This window comes from Procambarus clarkii, chromosome 53 (assembly GCF_040958095.1).
Source record: "Procambarus clarkii isolate CNS0578487 chromosome 53, FALCON_Pclarkii_2.0, whole genome shotgun sequence".
Taxonomy (NCBI): Eukaryota; Metazoa; Arthropoda; class Malacostraca; order Decapoda; family Cambaridae; genus Procambarus; species Procambarus clarkii.
In genome coordinates, this window is record NC_091202.1 from 24,898,215 (window position 1) to 24,910,327 (window position 12,113).

A 12,113-nucleotide genomic window follows, 5' to 3' on the forward strand; every position below is an offset into this window, starting at 1 on the left:
CAAATATCCTGTGTTGAGTGACCGTGATTGTATGGCAAATATCCTGTGTTGAGTGACCGTGATTGTATGGCAAATATCCTGTGTTGAGTGACCGTGATTGTATGGCAAATATCCTGTGTTGAGTGACCGTGATTGTATGGCAAATATCCTGTGTTGAGTGACCGTGATTGTATGGCAAATATCCTGTGTTGAGTGACCGTGATTGTATGGCAAATATCCAGTGTTGAGTGACCGTGATTTACACAAAAAATTTGAACACATGATCTGTAAAATTAGCGAAATGAGACAATTTTGTTGTGTTATGTTTGAGGAAAGTTTTTAAGAAACGCGAAGTATGATTTATTTTCACAAGTTCGAAAGGTTAGTTGTGAAGAATGTAAAGATATCAACTGGCATTTGCACTCATTATCCTGGTCACTCAACATTATCCTTGTCTCTCAACATTACCCTTGTCACTCAACATTACCCCTTGTCACTCAACATTACCCCTTGTCACTCAATATTACCCCTTGTCACTCAACATTATCCTTGTCACTCAACATTACCCCTTGTCACTCAACATTATCCTTGTCACTCAACATTATCCTTGTCACTCAACATTATCCTTGTCACTCAACATTACCCTTGTCACTCAACATTACCCCTTGTCACTCAACATTACCCCTTGTCACTCAATATTACTCCTTGTCACTCAACATTATCCTTGTCACTCAACATTACCCCTTGTCACTCAACATTATCCTTGTCACTCAACATTATCCTTGTCACTCAACATTATCCTTGTCACTCAACATTACCCTTGTCACTCAACATTACCCTTGTCACTCAACATTACCCTTGTCACTCAACATTATCCTTGTCACTCAACATTATCCTTGTCACTCAACATTATCCTTGTCACTCAACATTACCCTTGTCACTCAACATTACCCCTTGTCACTCAACATTACCCCTTGTCACTCAATATTACCCCTTGTCACTCAACATTATCCTTGTCACTCAACATTACCCCTTGTCACTCAACATTATCCTTGTCACTCAACATTATCCTTGTCACTCAACATTATCCTTGTCACTCAACATTACCCTTGTCACTCAACATTACCCCTTGTCACTCAACATTACCCCTTGTCACTCAATATTACCCCTTGTCACTCAACATTATCCTTGTCACTCAACATTACCCCTTGTCACTCAACATTATCCTTGTCACTCAACATTATCCTTGTCACTCAACATTATCCTTGTCACTCAACATTACCCTTGTCACTCAACATTACCCTTGTCACTCAACATTACCCTTGTCACTCAACATTATCCTTGTCACTCAACATTATCCTTGTCACTCAACATTATCCTTGTCACTCAACATTACCCCTTGTCACTCAACATTACCCCTTGTCACTCAACATTATCCTTGTCACTCAACATTATCCTTGTCACTCAACATTACCCTTGTCACTCAACATTACCCTTGTCACTCAACATTATCCTTGTCACTCAACATTATCCTTGTCACTCAACATTATCCTTGTCACTCAACATTACCCTTGTCACTCAACATTATCCTTGTCACTCAACATTACCCCTTGTCACTCAACATTACCCCTTGTCACTCAACATTATCCTTGTCACTCAACATTACCCCTTGTCACTCAACATTACCCCTTGTCACTCAACATTATCCTTGTCACTCAACATTATCCTTGTCACTCAACATTACCCTTGTCACTCAACATTACCCTTGTCACTCAACATTATCCTTGTCACTCAACATTACCCCTTGTCACTCAACATTATCCTTGTCACTCAACATTACCCCTTGTCACTCAACATTACCCTTGTCACTCAACATTACCCTTGTCACTCAACATTACCCTTGTCACTCAACATTACCCTTGTCACTCAACATTACCCTTGTCACTCAACATTACCCTTGTCACTCAACATTATCCTTGTCACTCAACATTACCCCTTGTCACTCAACATTATCCTTGTCACTCAACATTACCCCTTGTCACTCAACATTACCCTTGTCACTCAACATTATCCTTGTCACTCAACATTACCCCTTGTCACTCAACATTATCCTTGTCACTCAACATTATCCTTGTCACTCAACATTACCCTTGTCACTCAACATTACACTTGTCACTCAACATTATCCTTGTCACTCAACATTATCCTTGTCACTCAACATTATCCTTGTCACTCAACATTACCCTTGTCACTCAACATTATCCTTGTCACTCAACATTATCCTTGTCACTCAACATTACCCCTTGTCACTCAACATTACCCCTTGTCACTCAACATTACCCTTGTCACTCAACATTACCCTTGTCACTCAACATTATCCTTGTCACTCAACATTATCCTTGTCACTCAACATTACCCTTGTCACTCAACATTACCCTTGTCACTCAACATTATCCTTGTCACTCAACATTATCCTTGTCACTCAACATTATCCTTGTCACTCAACATTATCCTTGTCACTCAACATTACCCCTTGTCACTCAACATTATCCTTGTCACTCAACATTACCCTTGTCACTCAACATTACCCTTGGCACTCAACATTATCCTTGTCACTCAACATTACCCTTGTCACTCAACATTACCCCTTGTCACTCAACATTGCCCTTGTCACTCAACATTATCCTTGTCACTCAACATTATCCTTGTCACTCAACATTACCCCTTGTCACTCAACATTATCCTTGTCACTCAACATTATCCTTGTCACTCAACATTATCCTTGTCACTCAACATTACCCTTGTCACTCAACATTACCCTTGTCACTCAACATTATCCTTGTCACTCAACATTATCCTTGTCACTCAACATTATCCTTGTCACTCAACATTACCTGTTGAACATAATATTGAACTCCCAACACTGTTATACATATTATTATCAGGATGTTCACTGGTGCATAATGTTCACTGATATGCATTCAAAGAACAAATTAGAACAATTTAGTTGATAACAACCACTCTAATCTATATCCCTTTGTTAAGAGTTTAAGTGGCATTCTTTTAGCAAGTTATTGTTGTAAATTGTTAGCAAGTTAGCGTGGCACTCCTCTAACAAGCTTGGGTGGCACTCCTCTAACAAGCTTGGGTGGCACTCCTATAACAAGCTTGGGTGGCACTCCTCTAACAAGCTTGGGTGGCACTCCTCTAACAAGCTTGGGTGGCACTCCTCTAACAAGCTTGGGTGGCACTCCTCTAACAAGCTTGGGTGGCACTCCTCTAACAAGCTTGGGTGGCACTCCTATAACAAGCTTGGGTGGCACTCCTCTAACAAACTTGGGTGGCACTCCTCTAACAAACTTGGGTGGCACTCCTCTAACAAGCTTGGGTGGCACTCCTCTAACAAGCTAAGTTGAAATTCTTGCAACAAGCTGAGGTGAAACTCTTAGAGATTGCATTTCAGCTTAGCCGCGTCATTAAGTCTTTCCTTAAGACTTTGAATCAAGTTCCACTTTGAGGTAAATCCACTCTTTCTCATTCCTGTTTAGTCGAGGAAAAATCGTTGTTTTCCAGCGGTGGAGGAGGAAGGTTGTGTGTGGGAGAATGGTCTCCCACTTTAAGTGGTGGACACGTGGACTGTAGTCGACCCGTGTGCACGCTCAGTGAGCGACTTGTGCACGCACAGTGAACGACTTGTGCACGCACAGTGCACAAACGCTACCTCCATTATTACTGGGCTAAAATCTAGCTTGTATGATCTCATATTGAAGCCCACACAAGGCTTGCAGCTCGATGACGTAGTCAGAGCCCTCATGTGTTCAGCTAATGAGGAGACAGAGACTTAATGAGGAGACAGACAGTTAATGAGGAGACAGATACTTAATGAGGAGACAGACAGTTAATGAGGAGACAGATACTTAATGAGGAGACAGACAGTTAATGAGGAGACAGATACTTAATGAGGAGACAGACAGTTAATGAGGAGACAGATACTTAATGAGGAGACAGACAGTTAATGAGGAGACAGATACTTAATGAGGAGACAGACAGTTAATGAGGAGACAGATACTTAATGAGGAGACAGACAGTTAATGAGGAGACAGATACTTAATGAGGAGACAGACAGTTAATGAGGAGACAGATACTTAATGAGGAGACAGACAGTTAATGAGGAGACAGATACTTAATGAGGAGACAGACAGTTAATGAGGAGACAGATACTTAATGAGGAAACAGGCAGTTAATGAGGAGAGACAGAGAGAGAGAGAGAGAGAACATAGAAATTCTTTTTACAGAGCCCATAGCCAGCTGTCAGCCATTTTGGAAAGCTCATCAATGAGTCCTCCGCCTGACTCATTGCTGTAGAGATTGTGAGTCTGGTCCACTCAGGAGTGGTGAGTTACTCATCACCTCACGACCATAGTTACACGAGACTACTAAGGACCCGTTATGTCTAAATGCCACGCAATATCCCATCGCTAACTGGCCAATCACAGGAACAAAGGCTGATGATGACTTGAGGCCTCTTGAGCACCGGGACAACTGTTTCAGTCTAGAACACCTGTCATAACACTTATTCCAGTCTAGAACACCTGTCTTAACACTTGCTACAGTCTAGAACACCTGTCATAACATGTGTTCCAGTCTAGAACACCTGTCTTAACACTTGTTACAGTCTAGAACACCTGTCATAACACTTGTTACAGTCTAGAACACCTGTCATAACACTTGTTACAGTCTAGAACACATGTCATAGAGTGGTCCCTAATTCGAAAACACATTGTCTGCTGGCCAGCTGCCTGTGTTCTGCTGGCCAGCTGCCTGTGTTCTGCTGGCCAGCTGCTTGTGTTCTGCTGCCCAGCAGCTGCTCTACGTGAGGTGACGAGCAGCTGTACACCTCATGTGTCACCTTAGTGCGTGTCCCCCTCGACGTGTCTGCCTCCTTGCTGACACATGTGTGATCTACATGGATACCTTGTGTAGTTGTTGTAGACCTCAACACCTGCACAACACCACTACTCCACCACCACCACACCACAACACCACACCACACCACTCCACCACCATACCACCACAACACAACACCACCACCGCCACACCACCACACCACAACACCACACCACACCACTCCACCACCATACCACCACAACACAACACCACCACCGCCACACCACCACACCACAACACCACACCACCACCACACCACCACCACCACAACACCACACCACCACCACAACACAACCACACCACAACACCACACCACCACACCACACCACAACACCACCACAACACCACACCACCACACCACACCACAACACCACCACAACACCACACCACCACCACACCACCACCAGCCTCCCAATCTTCACCTCTCTCATCTCCCACTCTCATACCCACCAGACATAACCTGATCCCCTTAAATCAAAACCACTAAACACAAATACATTAAGAATTAATATCTCATCTCCAAATGGAATATTAAACCACAGATACTTTCTCCTGCTGCTGGCTCATGTTACTTCCTCAGGGAAGCTATGTTTCCTGCCCAACCTGTCCTCATAACCAATCCTAACTGATGTGTCGTGATGCATGCGTCCTGAGTGAGTTCTCAGAGCTATATCCTGCCGTCCTTGTCGTCTCTCTCGTCGTGTTAGCAGCTGAGGTCAATGTTTTTCTTTCACGTGAGTCGTACAATGGCTACTGTGGTCTGAGAGGCTGCTATAGCATGCAGGAAATAACGGAGAGGAATGGAGATGAAACACAGATGTGTAAATATTAGTGGAAGCTGCAGTTGCAGACTGTTGAACACTCAGATTGTGTTGCAGGAGTCACTGGAGCAGCGAAGGGTGTGTGTACAATGATCCTGTGAAGACCTGGGGCCAGATTCACGAAGCAGTTACGCAAGCACTTACGAACCTGTACATCTTTACTCAATCTTTGGCGGCTTTGTTTACAATTATTACACAGTTAATGAGCTCCGATGCTGTAGCATGCTGTAGGATGCTGTTTGATGCTGTAGGACGCTGAAGCATACTGTAGAGTGCTGTAGGATGCTGTAGCATACTGTAGGATGCTGTAGCATACTGTAGGATGTTGTAGGATGCTGTAGGTTACTGTAGCATACTGTAGGATGTTGTAGAATGCTGTAGGATGCTGTAGCATACTGTAGGATGCTGTAGGATGCTGTAGGATACTGTTGGATGTTGTAGGATGCTGTAGCATACTGTAGGATGCTGTAGCATACTGTAGGATGTTGTAGGATGCTGTAGGTTACTGTAGCATACTGTAGGATGCTGTAGAATGCTGTTGGATGCTGTAGGATGTTGTAGAATGCTGTAGGATGCTGAAGCATACTGTAGAGTGCTGTAGGATGCTGTTGGATGCTGTAGGATGCTGTAGCATACTGTAGGATGCTGTAGGATGCTGTAGCATACTGTAGGATGCTGTAGCATACTGTAGGATGCTGTAGCATACTGTAGGATGCTGTAGGATGCTGTAGCATACTGTAGGATGCTGTCGGATGCTGTAGCATACTGTAGGATGCTGTAGCATACTGTAGGATGCTGTAGCATACTGTAGGATGCTGTAGGATGCTGTAGCATACTGTAGGATGCTGTAGCATACTGTAGTATGATGTAGGATGCTGTAGCATACTGTAGGATGCTGTAGGATGCTGTAGCATACTGTAGGATGCTGCAGGATGCTGTGGCATACTGTAGGCTGCTGTAGGATGCTGCAGGATGCTGCAGGATGCTGCAGGATGCTGTAGCATACTGTAGGATGCTGTAGGATGCTGTAGTATACTGTAGGATGCTGTAGGATGCTGTAGCATACTGTAGGATGCTGCAGGATGCTGTAGGATGCTGTGGCATACTGTAGGCTGCTGTAGGATGCTGCAGGATGCTGTAGGATGCTGTGGCATACTGTAGGCTGCTGTAGGATGCTGCAGGATGCTGCAGGATGCTGTAGCATACTGTAGGATGCTGTAGCATACTGTAGGATGCTGTAGGATGCTGTAGCATACTGTAGGATGATGCAGGATGCTGTAGGATGCTGTAGCATACTGTAGGATGATGCAGGATGCTGTAGGGTGCTGTAGCATACTGTAGGATGCTGTAGGATGCTGTAGCATACTGTAGGATGATGCCGGATGCTGTAGGATGCTGTAGCATACTGTAGGATGCTGTAGGATGCTGTAGCATACTGTAGGATGATGGCAGATGCTGTAGGATGCTGTAGCATACTGTAGGATGTTGTAGGATGCTGTAGCATACTGTAGGATGCTGTAGCATACTGTAGGATGATGCAGGATGATGCAGGATGCTGTAGCATACTGTAGCATACTGCAGGATGCTGCAGGATGCCCCGTGCCCCTGTTTGCCGTCAGTGCGGAACTGATATGACGCATCGTAAGAGAAGACCATTGAGAACGCTCCAATTGGAGCTGAAGAAACTTGAGAAAGTTGTATGAGAAAGTTGAGCTGGAGTTTGTTTAAAGGAGATACCAGGTTATACCTCAGGCGACTGGTGTGAGGGAGGTGCAGGGAGACGTCACCAGGGGCCAGATTCACGAAGCAGTTACGCAAGCACTTACGAACCTGGGGCCAGATTCACGAAGCAGTTACGCAAGCACTTACGAACCTGGGGCCAGATTCACGAAGCAGTTACGCAAGCACTTACGAACCTGGGGCCAGATTCACGAAGCAGTTACGCAAGCACTTACGAACCTGGGGCCAGATTCACGAAGCAGTTACGCAAGCACTTACGAACTTGGGGCCAGATTCACGAAGCAGTTACGCAAGCACTTACGAACCCGTACATCTTTTCTCAATCTTTGGCGGCTTTGTTTACAATTATTAAACAGTTAATGAGCACCGAAGCACCAGGAGGCTGTTTATAACAATAACAACAGTTGATTGGCAAGTTTTCATGCTTGTAAACTGTTTAATAAATGTAACCAAAGTCGTCACAGATTGAGGAAAGATGTACACGTTCGTAAGTGCTTGCGTAAGTGCTTCGTGAATCTGGGCCCTGGCTGGGAAGGTAAAGGCTTGTCTTAGAGGGAGGCGGTCGGCCGAGCGGACAGCACGCTGGATTTGTGATCCTGTAGTCCCGGGTTCGATCCCGGGCGCCGGAGAGAAACAATGGGCAGAGTTTCTTTCACCCTATGCCCCTGTTACCTAGCAGTAAAATAGGTACCTGGGTGTTAGTCAGCTGTCACGGGCTGCTTCCTGGGGGTGGAGGCCTGGTCGAGGACCGGGCCGCGGGGACAATAAAAGCCCCGAAATCATCTCACGATAACCTCAAGATAGAAGCAGAAAACATTGTTATATATAACTTTAACCACACCACCACACGGCACTATACAACACACGGACTACTTTTTATACTATATCTTTTCTGTTGCATATATGTCTGGGGACCATGCAGGCTTGTTCGCACTATATCTTATATACGTCAATTATTGGAAATTGAAAGCTGGTGCGGTAATATCAATATTTTGAGTGACGGGAAGATGATAAGGCCCAGAAGACAGGATTGAAAAACGACACAAAGTGATGTAAAGAATCTTTATAAATGACGGGTTAAATGGTTACTAGACTTCAACCCATATAAGTGTAAACTAATGAGAAATGACGAACCACGAAGACGTTTTGATATGTAGCGACATGAAAGAGAGACGGCACCTTGAAGTAGGAAAATAGTCGGATGCTTCAAGCCATTTAATTCATCACTTGGGGCCTCAAATATGATAAATAAAATGGTCATTGTGAAAATACGAAATTGAAGAAGTGTTGACAGTTTTATTGCAAGTGTGTCGTGGACACCCAAGTGTGTCGTGGACACCCAAGTGTGTCGTGGACACCCAAGTGTGTCGTGGACACCCAAGTGTGTCGTGGACACCCAAGTGTGTCGTGGACACCCAAGTGTGTCGTGGACACCCAAGTGTGTCGTGGACACCCAAGTGTGTCGTGGACACCCAAGTGTGTCGTGGACACCCAAGTGTGTAGTGGACACCCAAGTGTGTCGTTGACACCCAAGTGTGTCGTTGACACCCAAGTGTGTCGTGGAGGACACCCAAGTGTGTCGTGGACACCCAAGTGTGGCGTGGAGGACACCCAAGTGTGTCGTGGACACCCAAGTGTGTCGTGGACACCCAAGTGTGTCGTGGACACCCAAGTGTGTCGTGGACACCCAAGTGTGTCGTAGAGGACACCCAAGTGTGTCGTGGACACCCAAGTGTGTCGTGGAGGACACCCAAGTGTATCGTGGACACCCAAGTGTGTCGTGGACACCCAAGTGTGTCGTGGAGGACACCCAAGTGTGTCGTGGACACCCAAGTGTGTCGTGTAGACACCCAAGTGTGTCGTGGACACCCAAGTGTGTCGTGGACACCCAAGTGTGTCGTGGACACCTTCCCAGCCTTCCCCCTCTCCCTAACTACCCTAACTCCGGAGCGGAAGCATCGGTGTCCAGCCTAACAGCAGTGTTGGCGGCGGCAGTATAACTACTCGACACAGATATATTGTCCACGATAACTGCCGGACAATATATCTAAAGTCAAGAGAGTAACAAACAGCATTCAGGAGCACATGACTACGGAACACCTGCTACACACGACCCTGGCACGGAACACCTGCTACACACGACCCTGGCACGGAACACCTGCTACACACGACCCTGGCACGGAACACCAGCAACACACAACCCTGGCACGGAACACCAGCAACACACGACCCTGGCACGGAACACCAGCAACACACGACCCTGGCACGGAACACCTGGAACACACGACCCAGGCACGGAACACCAGGAACACATGACCCTGGCACGGAACACTTGGAACACACGACCCGACCATTTACTTGCTATCCACTAAGACACAAAGTTAATCTCTAAGAAGCTCAACAATATGTTACAAGAGTCCAGAGACAGTAGCGCACTGGGCGGAAAGACTAATTAACCTGGATCTTACTACATTAGATTAGTGAGCGGAGAAGGTGACATGATTACGATGTATAAAATCCTAAGAGACATTGCGAAACTGCATGAAGTCAAATAACAAGAATTAGAACAATTATTTACCCTCTCAGGATAGTTGGTAAGGAAATAAGCTAGAGAAGGCAGTGGAATATTATTAACGGTATACGTGGATAGAAATGTAGGTAATTACCTTGAAATTACCTTCAAGTGTTTCCGGGGCTTAGCGTCCCCGCGGCCCGGTCGTCGACCAGGCCTCCTCGTTGCTGGACTGGTCAACCAGGGTCTTTGACGCGGCTGCTCGCAGCCTGACATATGAATCACAGCCTGGTTGATCAGCTATCCTTTGGAGGATACCTGATCAACCAGATCAACCTGGTAGAAATCTTAAGGACATAGATCAGTCGTTTTGCCCGACCCTCAACTGAAAAAAGGATTGGGCCCCAAGAGCCAACGTCCGGCTCTTCAAGAGCAATTAGGTGAACATGTCTCCCGTGTGTATATGTATACAACACATACACAACGACACTATACCATAAACTAATTCCCCTCGGGGTCTTCTCTCCCCAATATCACATTAATCTCCGCGTCCAGTCTCCTCTGCATGGAGAGTTAAGAGCAACATATTTCTCCCAGAAAAGACTGAAAATTGAGTCTCATTTATCTCTCAGTCTGTCGTCTCCACGAAGACCCTCACAGCATCCACGGAAGCGAGCATCCTGGATCTCATTCATCTCCCGAGGACCTCTCCTCTCTCTACCTCAGGAGATGTGTGCTGGAGGCTGCAGCATCCCCTCTACTGGCTCAGTGGTAGTGGAGTCGTCTTGTCAGTCGAGCTCCTTCACCGAGGATAGTCTGCCTAACGTCATCACTATTTATTCTCAACCTTATCTGTTGCACAGGTTAACATGTGTAGCATTGTTGAGTTACTTGGTTACATAGAGCTGGGGATCTAATTCTCCATGGGAGGGACCAGGAGAGCTGCTTCTGTTGACAACAGACCACAGCAACAGACCACAGCAACAGACCACAGCAACAGACCACAGCAACAGACCATAGCAACAGACCATAGCAACAGACCACAGCAACAGACTACAGCAACAGACCACAGCAACAGACCACAGCAACAGATCACAACAACAGATCACAGCAACAGACCCCAGCAACAGACCACAACAACAGATCACAGCAACAGACCACAGCAACAGACCACAGCAACAGATCACAACAACAGATCACAGCAACAGACCACAGCAACAGACCACAACAACAGATCACAGCAACAGACCACAGCAACAGACCACAGCAACAGACCCCAGCAACAGACCCCAGCAACAGACCACAGCAACAGACCACAACAACCGACCCCAGCAACAGACCACAGCAACAGACCACAGCAACAGACCACAGCAACAGACCACAGCAACAGACCACAGCAACAGACCCCAGCAACAGACCACAGCAACAGACCACAACAACAGACCCCAGCAACAGACCCCAGCAACAGACCACAGCAACAGACCACAGCAACAGACCACAACAACAGACCCCAGCAACAGACCACAGCAACAGACCACAGCAACAGACCACAACAACAGACCCCAGCAACAGACCCCAGCAACAGACCACAGCAACAGACCACAGCAACAGACCACAACAACAGACCACAACAACAGACCACAGCAACAGACCACAGCAACAGACCACAGCAACAGACCATAGCAACAGACCCCAGCAACAGACCCCAGCAACAGACCACAGCAACAGACCACAGCAACAGACCACAACAACAGACCACAGCAACAGACCACAGCAACAGACCACAGCAACAGACCACAGCAACAGACCACAGCAACAGACCATAGCAACAGATCATAGCAACAGACCACAGCAACAGACCACAGCAACAGACCATAGCAACAGATCATAGCAACAGACCACAGCAACAGACCACAACAACAGACCACAGCAACAGACCACAGCAACAGACCACAACAACAGACCACAACAACAGACCACAGCAACAGACCACAGCAACAGACCACAGCAACAGACCCCAGCAACAGACCACAACAACAGACCACAGCAACAGACCACAGCAACAGACCATAGCAACAGACCACAACAACAGACCACAGCAACAGACCACAGCA

General features: G+C 46.3%; 1 protein-coding gene across 1 annotated transcript; it reads left to right on the forward strand.

The window, feature by feature from the left end:
* Positions 1-10,922: 10,922 nt before the first annotated feature.
* LOC138352462 (variant surface antigen E-like) lies at positions 10,923-11,825 on the forward strand. Its single transcript, XM_069304958.1, has one exon. It carries the CDS (start codon positions 10,923-10,925, stop codon positions 11,823-11,825), a length of 903 nt encoding a protein of 300 aa, XP_069161059.1.
* Positions 11,826-12,113: the final 288 nt, after the last annotated feature.